This window comes from Leucopleurus acutus (assembly GCF_964270905.1).
Source record: "Leucopleurus acutus genome assembly, chromosome: 4".
NCBI lineage: Eukaryota > Metazoa > Chordata > Mammalia > Artiodactyla > Delphinidae > Leucopleurus > Leucopleurus acutus.
The window spans coordinates 155,649,353-155,667,936 of record NC_139146.1 but is presented as its reverse complement, the minus strand read 5'-3'; the positions used below and the strand labels follow the sequence as shown (position 1 = coordinate 155,667,936).

General features: G+C 41.3%; 1 protein-coding gene across 2 annotated transcripts in view; it reads left to right on the top strand.

Moving 5' to 3' along the window:
• Positions 1-11,130: 11,130 nt before the first annotated feature.
• Positions 11,131-18,584, top strand: part of GRIA2 (glutamate ionotropic receptor AMPA type subunit 2) — a gene marked incomplete at both ends in the record, with an annotated part of 153,617 nt that continues 146,163 nt past the window's right edge. For both annotated transcript variants that reach the window (XM_082838458.1, XM_082838459.1), the window contains 2 exons: positions 11,131-11,218; positions 11,768-11,908. In XM_082838458.1, coding sequence (XP_082694584.1) covers positions 11,131-11,218; positions 11,768-11,908 — 229 coding nt within the window. The remainder of the gene's footprint in view (positions 11,219-11,767; positions 11,909-18,584) is intronic.

Genomic DNA, 18,584 nt, shown 5'->3' with positions numbered 1-18,584 from the left:
AGAAAAGCTACCAGAGGGTAATGTTTTTTACCCTTCTTATTAGTCAGTGTTGAAAACAATAGCAAATTCATGTCTAAGTACTAAGCTAGGATTGTACACCTGTTAATAAAGTTACGTCTAAGAAGTTAATTTCAGAAGATCAGACTAATTTCTAGTTTGGTCACATTGGAAAGGTAGCAAGGGAACTAATCCCCTAAAAACTGATCTCAGCAGTGTAAACAGTGTTTCCCCAGGTCTCCTCAGGCTGTTAATTGGGTAGTTTTTTTTTGTTTGTTTTTGTTTTGTTTTGTTTTGTTTTTTTTTGCGGTACGCGGGCCTCTCACTGTTGTGGTCTCTCCCGTTGCGGAGCACAGGCTCCGGACGCGCAGGCTCAGCGGTCATGGCTCACGGGCCCAGCCGCTCCGCGGCATGTGGGATCTTCCCGGACCGGGGCTCGAACCCGCGTCACCTGCAACGGCAGGTGGACTCCCAACCACTGCGCCACCAGGGAAGCCCCAGGTAAAGTTTTTTAAGCATCATTGATCTGAGGTTGGCTGTCCCTTTCAGCACCTATCACACAGAAAGAAACAAAGTCTGGTAGACCTGTTTGCATTCTGCAGGCAATGTGCACCACATTTGGGTTTGCTGCCCTGTCACATTTATTGGTGCTCACCTACGAGGCTGCCGGTTGGACCCAAAGCAATAAACTACAACAGCAGTTTCAGGCTGCAGGGCAGGCTGACACCTGAGTCTTGAGACCTAGTAGACCCAGTGGTATTTGAAGTGTCTGGGGCAGACGGCTGCTGACACAGACTGTGGCAAACTCTAATAAGGGAATCACAGCACAGATGCCTAGGGTTTGAAGTAAAACCTTGCTCCCCGCTGCTGCCAACTACTTTCCATTTCAAAAGTAGCTTCTGACTTTCCACTGGGCACTGGGACTGGGCTTCTGTCCAGAGGCTTTGACATGATTCTATGACCCACTATCCCCATCCTAAAGAAGTGACGTCATGTGACCCACTGAACCACGAGGTTGTCCGCGCACAGCAGCGTACCCTTGTGGAGTAGAAACGGCGTGACCCGAACCAGGGGAGAGGAGATGGACATGAAACGGAGGAGACGTGATTAACAATCCACTGCAGTGCTTCTTGTATTCTCTCGTCCAGTATTCAGGCAAGACACAACTCTAGAAATCCCCAAAAGAAAAGACCACGAGGGACTCAGATCCTGCAGGCATGGAGGTTTGGATCCCATACACCAAGGAAAGACTTCCGTCTAGCTGAAGTGCTGACAAAATAATGTGGAAATGGAGCCAGTGCTTGAAGAAGGTGGCTGCGGTCACATATTTAAATCTTGTAACCATCTGCAGATTGGAAAATGGTTGTGGCTATGCTGTAAGCTATTTATTTGTTTCTTTTCTTCTCCTTTTTGTCCCCTCTTACATGATAGGAGAACCACAGGGGAGGCCTGCTGAATACTTTTGGCTAGCAGCTTGCCCTTCTAATTTCTGCTGTCACCCATTGACTGAAAGCCAAATGTATTAAAAAAAAAAAAAGAAAACATTTTATGACAGTTGAATTTGATATTGTGATTACATAATTTAGTTAAAATACCTTCTAAATTGACACCATGTGAAAGGAGAATTGTTGAAAACTCTGTCGAATGTTCTGGAAAGGGTCAGTCATGCAAACAGGCACAACATTTGATTCTGGTTAGGAGTGAGTGAGACTATCATATAATATTAGAAAAACCCTAAAAGTGGAAAAAGATTTAGTGTTAAGATTTCTCCACAGATACTCTTAAATTCTCGTCCCACTTTAAACAGACTGAAATGGGAAACTATTCAGTAGAGCCATGTTCAAGGTAACGGCCTGGTCCCTCTTCAAGTAAGAGGAAAGGTTTTATGTTTATCCGTATGAAACGAAAGCAGGATTTTTAAGGTATGCCTATGTCTTCTCTGTTTTAGATTTTGTACTTTAACTGCCTTTTTAAAGAAATAGTAGCTATCATATGAAACACCAAATGATGATAATTCTCGACATAAACCTCTGTGTGAGACCTCTTCCCCGAGTTTCAGAATCATTGTCAAGTGCTGACACAACACCTGGAGAGGGCGTGTCCCACAGACCCTGTGAACCCAACGCATTAGAGAGTAAACAGACCACCTTGCGCGCTTCCCGGATTCTCTACAGCTCGTCCTGAGATGAGGCAGCATTTTCCTGGGCCCTCAGCCTCCTGTCCTGGGAGTCGGCTTCGTCTCTGCATCATCTGTATCTCCAGCACGTACAAGTTCACTGACGAGTTCTACTGAATACTTCCTGAAACCAACCTTTCCTTCCTCTCTGCACGTCTCACTCTCTTAATCCAGTCAGCCCCACCAGGAATACAGCCATTTACCCACTCCCCTACATTCAATGTTTCCCCATAAATACATTCTCCCCACAGCCTCCAGAGTGTTCCATTTAAATGCAAATCTTAAGAACTCACCTCTCTACTTAAAACTCTCAAATGATTCCCCTTTCCTATTGGGTAAGCTACATATTTCTTGCCATGGTCTGGCTTATTCCTGTTTCCCCTTGTCTCACACTTCCCATCCTACAAACACTGCACTGTGTGTAATTCCTGGATCGCACTTATGCCTGTCCTGATGGGACTGCACTTAAATGAGGTGTTCTTGGGGTCAAGCAAGATGGCAACATAGGAGGCCTCTGTGGTTCTCCCCCTCAGGGCTCAGCACAGAGGAAGCAGGCAAAAATGAAAGGGACCCACTGAGTCCTCAAGGATATACTGTACAGCAACAGAGAATATAGCCAAGATTTTATAATGATTTTAAATGGATTATAATCTATAAAAATATTGAATCACTATGTTGCACACCTGAAGCTAATAAAATATTGCAAATCAATGACACTGCAATTTAAAAAAAGCTGCTATCTGAGGATTAGGCTTCTGACTTAGCATGCATCTAGGGGCTGGCCAACGTCCTCCCTGGAGACTGGGGAAGCTAAGCAGACACCTCCCCTGTTTTATCCCTCTAGACCTCTCTAAGTTGCTAAGTTGCCAGTATCCCCCTAGAAGGATCTTGTAGACGTCTGGACCCCCAGCTTTGGGGCTGCTGCCTAAGGGACAGGCCCCAGGAGCACCAGCTCTGATAGCCTTGCTATCAGAGGCTTGCATTCATAAAGAAGCAGGTCTTAATGGGTACAGGAGCACCCTCCCCATTCCTCTGTGGCTTTACACCGGGGCCAGCACAGAGGGAGAGCAGGAAAACCACCCATCTCCAAGTTTACCCCTGGAAGGGGCTTAATTACTTACTATGCCAGCTGCTGTCTGAGGACCCACCTTCCAATCAGCCTGCATCTCTAGGTGCAGACTACAATGCTCCCCTTTGGGACACTGACAGGTCTTGGCATGTTCTCAACTGCTAGAACAAATAAGAATGAAGATGGTGGCTTGGACAATCACAAACGTTTCAGAGACAAACCGGGGCTCGGGCCAGGCTGATTGACAAGGTTTATCTTCCACACGAGACCACTCTGTCAGGACTGGGAGAGGTGGCCGTTTTATCTAACGTGCAGAGACCAACACACAGAGTCAAGGAAAATGAAGAAACAGAGGAATACATTCCCAACGAAAGAACAGGATAAATCTCCAGAAACAGATCTTAGTGAAATGCAGATATGCGACTTACCTGACAGAGAGTTCAAGATGGTGGGCATAAAGATGGAACCATGAAGAAACAGAGGATCTGAACAGACCAATTACTAGTAAGAGGCTAGTCAATTACTAGTAAAGAGGTTGAACCAACAAAGAAAAGTACAAGATAAGATGCCTTCTCTGGTGAATTCTACCAAATATTTAAAGAAGAGTTAATACCAATTGTTTCTCAAACTCTTCTAAAAATCAGAAGAGGACGGAACACTTCCAAACTCATTTAATGAGGCCAGATATCAAATCCAGACAAGGACACTACAAGAAAAGAAAATTTCAGACCAATATTCCAGGTGAACATTCATTAAAAAATATTCAACAATTCATCCCACCACCACCTCCTGCCCCGAGATTCGGATTGACATATATACACTAATATGTATAAAATAGATAACTAATAAGAACACGCTTATTTATAAAAAAAATAAATAAAATTAAAATTTTAAAAATTCAACAAAATAGTAGCAAAGCTAATTAAACAGTACATTAAAAGGATCATACACCATAATCAAGCAGGATTTATTTCAAGGATGTGAGGATGATTCAATGTCTGCAAATCAATCAGTATGAAATACCACATTAACAAATGGAAGGATAAAAATTATCAATAGATATAGAAAAAATGTTTGACAAAATTCAATTCTTTTCATGATAAAAACTCTCAACAAATTGGGTATAGAGGGAATGTTCCTCAACATAATAAAGGCCATATATGACAAGCCCACATCTAACATCATACTCAATGGTGAAAAGCTGATAGCTTTTTCTCTAAGATCAGGAACAAGACAGGGATGCCCACTCTCACCATTTCTATTCAGCATAGTACTGGAAATCCTAGCCTGAGCAATTAAGTAAGAAAAAGCAATAAATGACATCCAAACTGGAAAGGAAGAAGTAAAATTGTCTCTCTTTGCAGATGACAAGTTACTGTATATAGCAAACCCTAAAGACTTCACCAAAAAACTGTTAGAACTAATAAACTCATTAAAGTGTCAGAATAAAAAATCAACATACAAAATTCAGTTGCATTTCTGTACACCAACAATGAACTATCTGAAAAAGAAATTGAGAACACAATATATTTACAATAGCATCAAAAAAAAAATAAAACACTATACACTGAATCCTATAAGATATTGATGAAAGAAATTGAAGAAGACCCAAATAAATGGAAAGTTATTCTGCATTTATGGATAGAAGAATTAATATTGTCAAAATGTCCATACTGCTCAAAGCCATCTACAGAGTCAGTGCAATCCCTATCAAAATTCCAATAGCATTTTTCACAGAAATAGAAAAAAAAATCCTAAAATTTGTATGAAATCACAAAAGACCACAAATAGCCAAAACAATTTTGAAAAAGAAGAAATAAGCTAGAGGCAGACTCTCTGCTTTCCAACTATATTACAAGGCTTTAGAAACCAAAACAGTGTGTTATTGACATTAAAAACAGACAAATCCATCGAACAGAATAGAGAACTAAACCCATGTATATATGACAAATTAGTTTTTGATAAAGGAGCCAAGATTATACAATCAGGAAATGATAGTTTCTTCAATAAATGGTGTTGAGAAAACCAGATTGTCACATGCAAAAGAATGAAATTGGACCCCAATTTTACACCATACACAAAAATCAACTCAAAATGAATTAAAGACTTGAACATAGAACCTGAAACCATAAAAATCCTAGAAGAAAACATAGGGGGTAAGCCCCCTGACATGGGTCTTGGCAATGATTTTTTTGGATTTGACACCAAAAGCGAAAATAAACCAGTAGGCTTATATCAAACTAAAAAGCTTCTGTGCATCAAAGAAAACCACCAACAGAATGAAAAGGCAACCTATGGAATGGCAGAAAATATTTGCAATTCTTATATTTGGTAAGGGGTCATATCTGAAATATATAAGGAATTTATCACAATAGCATAAAAACAAATAACTTGAATTAAAAATGGGCAAAGGAACTGAATAGACATTTTTCCAAAGAAGGCACACAAATGGCCAACTGGTACATGAAAAGATGCTCAATATCATTAATTATCAAAAAGATGCAAATCAAAAATCACAATGAGATATTACTTCTCCTTCCAGGATGGCTATTATTAAAAAGACAAGAGATAGCAAATGCTGGCAAGGATGTGGAGAAAAGTGAATTACTGTATACTGTTGGTGGGAATGCAAGTTGGTGCAGCCACTATGGAAAACAGTATGGAGTTTACTCAAGAAATTAAAACTAGAACTACCATATGATCCAGCAATCCCACCTCTGGGTTCTACTCAAAGGAAATGAAAGCATCATCTCCAAGAGATATCTGTACTCCTATGTTCACTGCAGCATTATTCATAAGAGTCAAGGTATGGAAACAATCTAAATCTCTGTCAATGCATGAATTGATTAAGAAAATGTGATATATATATAATATATATTATGTATTATGTATATTATATATATTATATATATATATATTCCACTGTGGAATATTATTCAGCCTCAATATACATGGACATGCAGGGCATAATGCTAAGTGAAATAAGCCAGGAAGAGAAAGACAAATACTGCATGGTGTCGTTTATATGTGGAAAATTTTTTTAAAAAGTCATACTTACAGAAACAGAGAATAGAAAAGTGGTTGCCTGAGGTGGGGGTCAGGGAAGGGAGAAGTTGGTAAAAGGGTTCAAACTTTTAGGTGTAAGGTGAATAAGGTTTGAGGATCTAGTGTATAACACGGTGACTATTGTTGATAACACAGTATTGTATAATTGAAATTTAGTAAGCGAATAGAACTGAAATGTTCCTACAAACAAACAAGGGTAAAACTGTGAGGCGATGAATGTGTTAATTAACTTGATGGGGATAATCCTTGCACAATGATGTATACGTGTATCAAATAATCACATTTTATACTTTAATTTCTATTTTATTTGTTAATTATACTTAAATAAAGCTAAAAAATAATAAAAAAGGAGAAGTGTTCTGTTTACCTACATCTCAACCTTCATCTGGTTAATCTCTACTTGACTCCATTTAGGTGTCAGCCTTTAGTGATTCTCCTCTGCCCTGAGCTCCAAGATATAACGTGCATAAGTTTTGCTTTTGCCTTGTTATATTTTGTAATCACATGCCTATTTATTTCATTTCTGACTGCCCTTCTCACATGGTCCTAACCATTTGCTTACTTGAATGAAGTCTGGAAACTTCTTGAGGAAAGCTTCTGTTGTACCCACGTTTTATCCACTGTTACGTCAAGCTCATTATTTAGAATATCCTTGTCCCGTTTAATTTGTTGAATTAATTAATGGATTGAAACACTTTTCCAATAAATATTTCTGCTATAGGATTGCTATTAATTGGGGTAAAATTAATTAAAATCCATGTAATCAGAGCCCTTAAAGAAAACAAAATGAAAACTTCCCTTATTCTTTCCATTTTTGGACTTCATTCTAAGTTCATTTTAAAAAATATACAAAAGCTTAACTTTAGATATATGTTTTGAGTCATATAAATTGATTTTATTCGATCAATGATCAAGTGTGTCACAAAGAAAAGAATAATCAATATTGTTTCCATCTGAATAACTATTTATATCAATATTATTCTTTATCTTTAATTGAAGAACTGAAACTCCCCGGAATGAATATCTTTTTCTATTTACTGTCCTGAGTGATTAAAATCCTCGTGTTTTTTCTTCTTTTTATTTTCTCTGTCTCAGCCAATAATGTCTCAGGTTTGGAACCTGGATCCTTCTGCAGCATCTGCGTCCAAGCCTTTCCGATAGCCTACATGTTCACGGTTCCAGGGGATCAATAGGAAGGCAGGTGATGATCTTCACCTTATTGAAGCTTCATCACGGGAAACTAGGGCATTGACATTTATAATCCAATTTTGGTAACGAATTCAGCTAAAATAGGCTCTGCCAGTCATTTCAAAGCTGTCACCCCCCTGCCCCTGTCCCACCCCCTCACACATATAACGACTTTCCTTGATGCTTTTTCATTACGGAACACAAATTGAAACTTCACAGAATATGTACGCATATATAACATCTTAAGCATTGCAAACCAGATTTAAAAAGAAAATGATTATTTCCTATATTGAAACAAAGACTGAGTAAAACAGAAATGAAGATTTTATGTATAATATTTATTTCTAGCCTTAATGCTAAAGCTATATTTAAACATACACACAAAACAGCAACAGTAAAAGCGACTGAGCAAACGAACAAATGACAGAATGGATAATATTTTTATTTCTTCCGTTTTTACTGTAATTTTATCCTTGCTTCAGAAACGCTTACATTTTAGATAATTACCAAAATTGAACAGCAGAGGGCAGAAAATAGCAAACTGTTTCTTGGAGCACGCTTTTATATTCAATTGTATTCCTGGTAGTTTTGAAATTTTCAAATTTGATTTTATTACTGATCAATTTGAGGTATTTTCTTGAAACAGAGTTTCTAAGTATTAAAAATAAATTGCAGTATTTTTCATTTATTTGCATAACCACTTCCTTCAGCCAATTTAAATTTATCACATTGATACTGACAGTATTCTATGCCTGAAAAATGTTATGTAATAAATGTTATAGTGAATTTGAAAAAGTTCCATGAATGATAATATAAGTACAGTGATGCTAATACTGCAGGAGATGTGTCTATATATGATGCCAAACGTACATGCCTTGTGAAAGGCACATTAACAGAAAAACAGTTGAATTACAAGTCATGCCTACTAAAATTATTTCCATTTTATACATGAATTATAATTGGTCACTAAACAGTAATACTTGCCTTGAGTTATTACATATTATTTACTAGGAAAGGTGCTTCTATGATTCAGCAAATTCTTGTTTTATATTGTTTGTTTTTATAGAATGTAATTCAGTCAATTTTGAGTCCATCTTTTCCCCTGATTTTAAAATAGATTAAGATGAAAATAGTTTTTAAAAAGTCCTCTTTAAAAAAAAAATTAATTTACATTGACCCATACTTCAACCATGACCAATTATCCACATTTAACTTTCTCTCTCTCTCTCTTCTTTCATTCCTAGTTACTTGGCATGAAGTTGAAGTTTTTCTTGTGGAAAAAAATTGAATGAAGAAAAAATATGGCTGAAAAAAGTATTTTTTATTTTGCCCTGAGCTGTTATTCATTCTTTTACGCATTAAAAATATTTTAGAGAATAATTCAAATCATTTTGGTGCCTTCCATCACAACTAGTGATTGAATAGATAAGATGTATTTAATTATTGTTTATATTGTAAACTTGGATATATATTTATTTATGTCTTCCTTACCATTTTTATTCTTTTTTAATTTTTTAAAAGGCTAAATGCATTTTGACTCACAACACCTGTTATATGCAGAGAAGTGTTTATTAACGGACTAAAATAAATTCTTGGTGACAAAATTGGGAGGTATTTTTACCTGTAGTATAAAAAAACTTGATAATTGATTATGGATATTTTTACTTCCTGGTTTAGGAAAACATACCGAAAATCAAAAACAGGGAAAGACCATGATTTGAAATCAGGATTACAGGATTAGAGAGCCATAGAGGCCGCTTTGCTCATCTTCCTCATTTTTTTAAAAAAATTGAGGCCCAAAGTGATTAAGGGTCAAGTATGAGACCCTACAAGGTCAACAAGGAGGCTGTACGAATGATACTCATGGGACGAGTGCCCAGGATAGCAGCACGATAGACTAACTCTTGGCGTTCTGACATATTACCAGGCTACGCCTTCCGTATCGTGGGCTCCGATCTCCCGCCTTCTGGAAACTGTCACTTGTACTCAGTCGTCCTTGATTTCTTCGTTTAAACCGCAAAAGCCATAGACGGAGTGAGGAATTTCTGCCACAGCAGGTCCCAGGCATCAGTTTGGCAGGCAGTGTGAGGCCCGTGAGTTCCCACACTTAAGTCCAGGCTTCCATCCTGCCCACCATCCCCCTCCCCACAAACTTCTAATCCCTTGCGTCATCTTTCTTCTCCAGTGGTCTCCAGTTCGCGGGTTCAAAGGGGTGAGAGCTTAGTTTACTTTCTTTGGGCGGTGATATTTTCAAAACTCACGACCAAAACGCGATGCAGCAGCCGGTTTCTAACTCAGTCTCTGGTAAAGGGTGTGCAGCTCAGCGGCCTTTCCAGACTTGCTTCATCTTTTAATTTCTTTATCCTACGAAGCTTTCCTTGAAATGGAGTCCTCTGCTTTCAAGCTGTGTAAAGACATACTTCTACGGAGCCAAGACTACACATGTCTCTACGACGGGGTTGGGGGAGAAGGGGGGGAAGTCTGCAGTGAAAGCTGCAAGAGGGACCCGCACGCAGCAGGCTGGGCACAGTGTAAAGATGGGATTTCCATGCAAAGTATTTCAAAGGTTCAGTCTCGATCTTCTCCTGTGCGGCTTTGGCCTTTAAAGATAGACCTCGGGGTTTTCCCTGGATCCTGGCTACCTCCCATTTAGCTAAAGTTGACAGTTTTGGAACCCCTCCTCATGGGTGTTTTGTTTGCTCGCTTGCTTTCCTGGTGGATCAGGTGCGGTGGGAGGCAGCGTTTCTCTATTGCTAGGAGGGTTTTACAGGCTCTGGAAGATAAAAATCAGAATTGCTTGTATCGTACGGCAGCAGGGCCTGGTGAGAGAACACTTCACCGCCAGCAGCACGGAGCCACTCGGCTTCGCACGGCAGCCGGAAACGGGCTTTGCTGCGTCCGGTCCGTGCTGGAGCAGCTCGCGGCGCCGCAGCTGCCGCGGCGGCACAAAGGTAGCGCCGCGCCGCGCAGGCGGGAGTGGGGGCGCTGTCCGCGGTGCTGAAAGGCGAGCGCCGGTGGGCGCGACAGCTCGCGAGACCCGAGGTCTCGCCCGGGGGCCGCAGCACCCCGGCTCCGAGCCGCGCTCCCAGCTCCGCGCGCGCGCGCGACGCCGTGGCGCGCGGGGCGCGCGGGGGGAGGGGCGCCCCGGCAGCCCGCCCGTCCGTCGCGACTCGCGCACGCGCGCCGGACGCGTCTCTGAGACTCGCGTGCGTGCGTGTGTGTGTGTGTGTGTGTGTGTGCGCGCGTGTGCGCGTGTGTGCGTGTGTGTGTGTGCGCGCGCGCGCGCGCGTGTGAGAGCGGGGAGAGGGAGAAGCGCGCGAGGGTGAGTGTGTGAGTGCATGGGAGGGTGCTGAGTGTGCCGAGGCGCTGGGACCACAGCGGCAGCCTGCTGGAAGCTGCATCCAGCCAGTCTCCGGACTTCGCGAGCGGGGACCGGGCGCAGGGCGGCAGCCACCCGCAGGACCTTGGAAATAGGGATTCCTCTGCCACCACGTCGGGTTTCTAGCAGCTCGGTGCTACATTGCTGTCTCAAAATGCAGAGGATCTAATTTGCCGAGGAGAACGGCCAAAGAAGGAAGAGGAGGAAAAGGGGGGAAAAAAAGGGTATTTTGTGGATGCTCTACTTTTCTTGGAAATGCAAAAGATTATGCATATATCTGTCCTCCTTTCTCCTGTTTTGTGGGGACTGATTTTTGGTGTCTCTTCTAACAGCATACAGATAGGTAGGTACCCTTTGTGCTCTGCTTTTGAATTGTGCATAATTTGGTGGTAATCTTTGTTCACGGTGGACAAATTAATTCATGTCATGTAGACTTATGTCATACCTTGACTGCATTCCAGATTTAAACTGCCTGGAATATATATGTTTTTCTTAAGATGAGGCAAGGGCAGAAGACTATGCCTCTGATACAAGAGAGGGAAAGGGCTTCTCATTAATGACCCCCAGATTTTTATTCCTTCTGCCGTCACAGCATCTTCCGGTTTGTTCAGGTTCTGTAGGGGTTCTGAACGCACAGCTTGTGATCACTAGGGAGGGAGGACGTTTCTGGCCACCCACCTTGCCCTCGGGCCCCCCTGTGCCTTGACCCTCGGCTTAGGATGCTGCCGCCCCCCCGCACACGCACACACACACCGGCTCCCGGGTCCGTGGATGTGTTTATTCGGCCTGCTAGTGTGAACGAGGGGCTCCGGGGCAGTCGGGCGCTAGCGGGCTCCCCTGCTTTCCGCCGGGCGCTGACACTGTCCTCCCGCTTGGTGTTTGTTCTTTGCAGGGGGGCTGTTTCCCAGGGGCGCCGATCAGGAATACAGTGCATTTCGGGTAGGGATGGTTCAGTTCTCCACTTCGGAGTTCAGACTGACACCCCACATCGACAATTTGGAGGTAGCCAACAGCTTCGCAGTCACCAATGCTTGTGAGTAAGGAATATTTATGTCCTTTCGGGGGGCCGCACGCGGAAAGCGGGCTGGTGTGTGTATGTGTGTGTGTGTGTGTGTTCCTGCGTGTCGGTGTCGGGGCACAGTGACTGCACGCGCGCGTGCGTGTGGCAGCGTCGGGGGAAGGTGTCGGCGATCGCGCGGACGCCCGCTGGCTGGGGCCTGGGGGGCGGTGAAGAGCCAGCGAAAGGCGGCGGGGAGTGTGCGCTCTGGGGCTCGGGTGGGGTGGGTGTCGGAGGTGAGGGGACGCCCTTGGGTGCAGGGCTACCGGCGTAGCTGGAGTCTTCAAGGCGAGCCCTTCACCCCTGTGCCCCGCGAGCACGCGGTGCCCTGGGGCGCGCCGTCGGGCTGCTGGGTAGACGTCACGGCCCCGGGTTGAAATCTGCAGGCCCCGCTCGGGGTCCCCGTGCGGACCCCGTGAGCCTGTATGCACCCCCGAGACGGGACACGTTGTCACAGCGGTCCCGCAGTGCGCTCGGCACCCGAGGCCCCCGAGGGGCGCGGCGCGGCTGACGCAGGCCGGGGATCGCGGCCCCGGGAGCTGCGGCCCGAGCGCAGCGGCGAGCGTGCCCGGGGCGCCGCGGGCCCTCGCCGGCCGGGGCGCTGGTTCGCAGGTCGCGGGGCTCCCGCCGAGGCAGCGGGAGGAGAAGGACCCGAAAGCGGCGGGATGCGCCGAGTTCGGAAGGTGGAGAAGCCGCCGACCAGCCATTTTAGTCTTCGCAGCCGTCCTGCTAGTCCCGGCGCGGCGCGCGGTGTCCGGGGACCGGCCGCGGAGCTCCATCCAGGCCTCAGAGTGCTGGGACCCAAGCAATTAAGTCCCCGCGCGGTTCCGTGGGAAGGCCGGCGGGCCCGAGTCCAGGCGCGGCCGCCCCCGGACCCCCTGCCCTCTGCCAGCGGCTGGCATCCTTTCCTGCCGGCTGGGTTGCGGGGACTCTTTTCGGACTTGACGTTCTCAGTGTTTACTGCACAGCTGACAGTCTCGCGGGGGGACTTGCTGATGGCTCCCCTCCCACTCTGGCTACTTGCAAAGGAGCCCGCGGAACATGACCGCAGAGAAAGGCCGACCGCGGAGTCCCCACGGTAGACAGGGAGCTGGTGGCCGTCCCGCTGCTCCGTGATAAGCCTTAATTGTAGAGCCCATGGGTTAGCTTGACTGTAGTGTCAGAAACAGCATCCGCTCGGTTTGAAGCTCCCGTCCACCGAATGAATGAAGGAACGGAACCACCGGCTTTGACCGATAGAGCGGGGGTCGTCATCACGGTCCTGTTAGATGCTTAGAAGTCAACTGTTTATGAAAACCTGTTTAAGAGGATTTCAGTGTTGTGTGTTTTCTTCAGATGTTGGTTCTAAGTGAGAAAAGCAACTGGGCATGGTGGGGAGGAGAGAGAGAGAAAGAGGGAGAGAGGGAAAGAGGGAGAGAGGGAAAGAGAGAGAGAGAGGCTTAAGTGGATTTGCAGTTAAAAAAAAAAACTCCATAGAAGAATATAATAATATGTATCTTGGAAAATTTATATATATATACATGTATGTATACAAAGAAACCGGCTGTAGTTTAAGTTTTGAAGGCTTTTTATGCTTGACCTGTTTACCTATCAGATTTTGATTATTCATTTTATTTGATATCAGGTTTCCATTTTTTTCCCCTGAATTGTGAGTTTGACACACAATTGTGCTAAGTATCTGACTGTATGTAATTGTATACTAGTGTGAAAATGCTGTGGAAAGTAATGAACCTAAGGCAAGACTATGATTTTTGGAAGGATCTAGATTTTTAAAACAAGGTGAGAAGAATTTGAATATGGTCAATGACAGAGAAGTTCACTCATTGGTGAAAATCATGCCAGGGCCTGGCTGAGAGCACAGGAGATAGGTCCCCTGAAAGCAATGAGTATGTCTTCATATTGAAATGCTGAATGACTATGCTGGGCCTTTGTAAAGACTAAAAAGTAATGGTTAGGTAAGGTTAGGTGACTAGTTTAGGTCCTCAGTCTCAGTATTTTTGGATAGATTTATTTAATATAAATTTAATTGAAATAAGATATGTAGGCAGAAACTGTACATATATTCAACACATATATAAATCCATACATTTCCACAGAATGAGTATATCCATGTAATAAGAGATAGATTTCATTTAAAAAAAACACAATTTAATTTGCTTGACCATAATTCTGAGGAAATGGGAAAATCAGATCTTCATTTTGCACAGATTTTTTTCTTGTTGTTTTACTTAGAAAATGGAGCTGAGATAAAAAGTTACATGTGTCCAGGTCCCAAATTTTCTCCTCCATGGATTATTCTAGGACAGTAAAACAAATGATGGTGAAGAATTGAATGCATTTTCAAGTTTCCGACACGGGAATTCAGAGCCATGGTCTCTGGTTCTCCCGTGTTATAAGTAGTCTTACTGATTGCTGAGCAGAGCTAGTTGAGGCCCTGGTATGGAAGAGAGACTCATTGAATAGAATTTTCTGGAGTTGACATTAACTCATTGACCAGGCACTCAATTTCTTCATTCCTTTGGGAATTTTACAATCTAGAGTTTGCAAAATGAAATGGAGTGTTTGTATCCTTTTTTTTTTTCCCCAAGAGCAATAGAAAATGTAAAATTAGTTTACCTCTTTTCAGAGACAGAGAGAGAGAGATGCTTGTATAAACTACACTCACAAAGTTAGCAGTCAAGAAATGAATGGAGATCTCTAATATCAAATTTATTAAGATGAGTCTTGATCACTTAAATCGTGCTCAAGGCTTTTTCTCCTTAGCCTTTGTTTCCTTGTCTTCTCAGACAGGGGAGTCCATGATTCTTTCCTATATGAAGTGGAAGCAGCAATGTCAAATATGTTGATAGAAACCCAACCGACTTTCTTCCATTTCCTCCAGAAATCTAAGGAATTCTGCTTCTTCACTCCAGTATTAAAATGTGTATCATCAATCAGTGTTCATAAAGTAGCTTGTCCTTCCTCCGAGTTAAACCATAAAAACCCCATAGGGTAAATTTAACCCTAAATGTAACGTATAAATTTAATATATTAAGAAAGCAGAGTTGTAAACCTTAATAATATAATTTCAAAATAGAAAAGATATTAGTCTGCTAATTTTGGTTGTATTCCTGAGATGGAGGGACTTCTTTGGAACTGCTGAGGCCGATGGGGCTTTCAAGGCCGATGGGGCTTTCAGGGTCCAGCAGGATCCATGGAATGGGTTAAAGTTATGCAAACGAAATGAAGTCATTGTATTCTGAACTGGGTAAGTGACTGTGCTGGCTCTGAACTCCCTCCCACTCCCTCTTTCACAGTCACAGTGGGAATAATGGAAGGACCTACTTGTTCCCATTTGTTTCCATGGGTACCTGAGGAAATAAAGACAGATTTCCAATTTCTTACTTTCTCCTTTTATTTTCCCCTCCCTCCCCACTTCCTTTCTTCCTTCTTTCTGATAAGCTAGAGAGCCTACTGAAGTGAGGTGTTTTTTTTTTTCCCTGAAGGTTGCTCAAACATAAGACTTCAATATGAGAAAATCCATGAAATCAGAAAAATAAATAAATTAGCATCTGATATTCAACAGTTGAATCAGTAATGGACCTCAAGAATTCTTTCCTTCCTTCCTTCCCCCCGACCCCTTCAGTATTTGCTGAGTGTCTTCTAGATGTCAGAGAATAAATGAATGCTGTTCCTATAGTGATTCATTTTTGCCTAACCTTTCCCCTCAATGCTCTTTCAAATAGTTTTCAAATCCTTATTGGCCTGGATGCCTTTCCTGTGCACTGTCTGCTGGGTCTTGTCTAAGAAGTTTAGTCTGAGGATGTGGAGATATTCTAGTAGTTTTTCTGCAAAAGCAATTTATTACTGTAACTCAACATTTTTGTGAAAATAATAAATGTGATATTGGCATATGTGTATACACCACACATTGTGTCTAGGTTAACAAAACCAACAGCAGGTTTTAGGCGAATACTACATATGTTTACATTCTAAAATGTTTTAATAAAGTTTAATGTACTATTTACTAAAACTTTGTTTTAGTAAATTTGTTTTATTTTAAACAACATAAAACTGTCTAAAAGGGCTATGAACATGAGTATTTGATCACATAGGGCTTTGGAATTAAAAATATTCAATAGTAAATGTCCTCTTCAAACTCTTTCCTATTTTTTACTGAAAGACTTTGACAAATAACTATTAAGCTATTTAAAAATAATTTAATAGTTTCATATTTCAATTTCATAACAATAAATTATAAAAATACTAAATTTCAAGAAACACCAGATAAAATCTACTTTTCCTCTAAGCCAGCAGATGGAGATGTTGGAGAAATACTGTTCTTTTGTAAAACTGCTGCGCACACTGCCTTTTGAAGCAACGTAAACCCCATTCATTTAGAGAGATGGAAGAAATGTGTGTAAATGGCATCTGTTTTGGAAAAACTCACTTAAAAGGATGTGTTTGAAAAATAGCTCCGAATTCCTTTTAAAAAGAGTGCCTTCGATTTTATTTTAAAAATAGATTATCTTCAGTCTTCTTGTGAATTTGATTTGGAAAGAAATTCAGGAACATCATTGATTATAAATGCTCTTGGACGAGAGAGAATTCTAAAAGTACACTTTTTCCTTGGAGAAAGAATCAAGGCTTTTTAACCTTGACTCTTCAGATCTTATTTATTTACTTATTTTATGGGAGTAGAGTTGATTTACAATGTGGTGTTAGTTTCAGGTGTACAGCAAAGCGATTCATATATATATATATATATATATATATATATATATATATATATAATATTATCCTTTATTGATTACTACAAAATATTGAGTAGCGTTCCCTGTGCTATCCAGTAGGTCCTTCAGATATTATTTTAAGGTATATTTATTATCATTGAATTTTAGTCATGAATTATTGAGATTGTGTATCTGTGTTCACCACATTAATTGGTGCTTGGTAAACCTTTATTACACTTTGCATGAATTTGTGTGTGTGTGTTTGTATAGTTATATTATAATTATAGATTTTGAGTAATTATAGATTGGCTGGGCTATCATGTTTTGTCATTTTGTCGAGGTAATTACGAGAGCCTGGAGTTACCCACTTTAATGTATGCCAAAATTTCATAAAAGGAGAATCAACTTGGATGCTCTTAAGCAATTATGAGAATTTGTGGTGTGAAGAAAACTGGGGACAAATGTACCAGAACACACTACCTTACAACCTGGGGTGTAAATCTTCGATTATAAGCAATTGGAAGTTACAAAGAGTGAAGTAGCTCTTAATACGTGAGAATAATTAATTTATCATTGGATTTTTTGTAGTTAAGCTTTCATACTCCATGTATATCACAAGAGAATTTCAAGAAAAGACATTATACCAAACAAATCAAAGAATGGCTTTGGTTGAAATATTCTATTTAGGATGTGAGAAACTGAGTATTTAAATAAAAGTTACTGTATGAAACTATAGAAGCTTCATAGTAACAGGAATTTATTCCTGTGCTATTCCTTTCTGAGGTCTTGCAGACTTCAACCTGCTGACTCAAGAGGTTTCCCTTTCATGTCAAGCCTTTAAAGTGATGGGGTCATTGCACCTTGACATTAGGACCGTAAAATGCTGATTCATGCCAGAGCCCAGATTCTCTCGGAATCTCTTCCAAAAACACTCACACTTTCAGACGTTCTGGAGCCCTGACGATGTTAAGGAAGGCTGTAGAGGACCAGTTGTTCCCTGGTTATTCCATCAGGTGTTGCCGTATGGTTGACTTTTCAAAGAGCGTGGGGTGTTTTCCCTCCTCTTCCTCTGTTCTCCTCCCTTTTAAAAAAAGTCACTGAAAGTGCTTAATCTGCAGAGCAGATGCTATTACAGGAAATAAACTTAAATTGAAAAAGATTTTTTTTTTTTTTTTTAGGTAAGCAGAGGATATACTCCACAGAGCTAAAATCTTGTATTAGATTTAAACATTTTATTGGGATGTTAGTGGCCACTGAGTAAATTATATTTTTCTTCTTTAACTGAATTCTACTGAAGATTCCCCAGACATGATTAAAATCCTAGCTCTTTTATTCCAGCAATTTTCATTCAGATTTTCTGAGGTTTTCTCTAATGTTCTGAATAACTCGTTGCCAAATGTCATAAGTAACTATGCCTCGTCAATACAATAGGAAAATTAGTTGCTGAATTCAAGGTTACCCACGATTTTTTTTCGAATCTCAAAATCACCCACGATTTAAAAATTTCCCCAAACTAAAAGGTTTCTCAAAGCAGGTTTCACTAATTTGGGAGAAAAATGAATGTGATTCTTACAGAGGTGTCCATTAGTAGTCTAATACCTATTATTTTTGGTTACTCTTCAATTTAAAGTATTTTGTCATTTTTGATAATGTTAATTTGTAGAATGAAGGCATTTAAAAATTAACGTGGAGAATGAAAACATGCCTTTCTTAATGGCAGGGTCATGCTACTGCTGGCTTTGTATCCTTCACGATTTTTTTTATCTGTTACACAGACTGCATATAGCAGAATTTCTTGTTATAGAATTATACTTGTTTAAGTCAGAATTTTGCTCTTACGCTACTTTTGGATTTCAGAAGAAAGAATTTATTTGGTAAAATCTGCCTCCGATCCTATTTAGATAGAGGTGTGACACATTTTTCATTTTCATCTACAACTT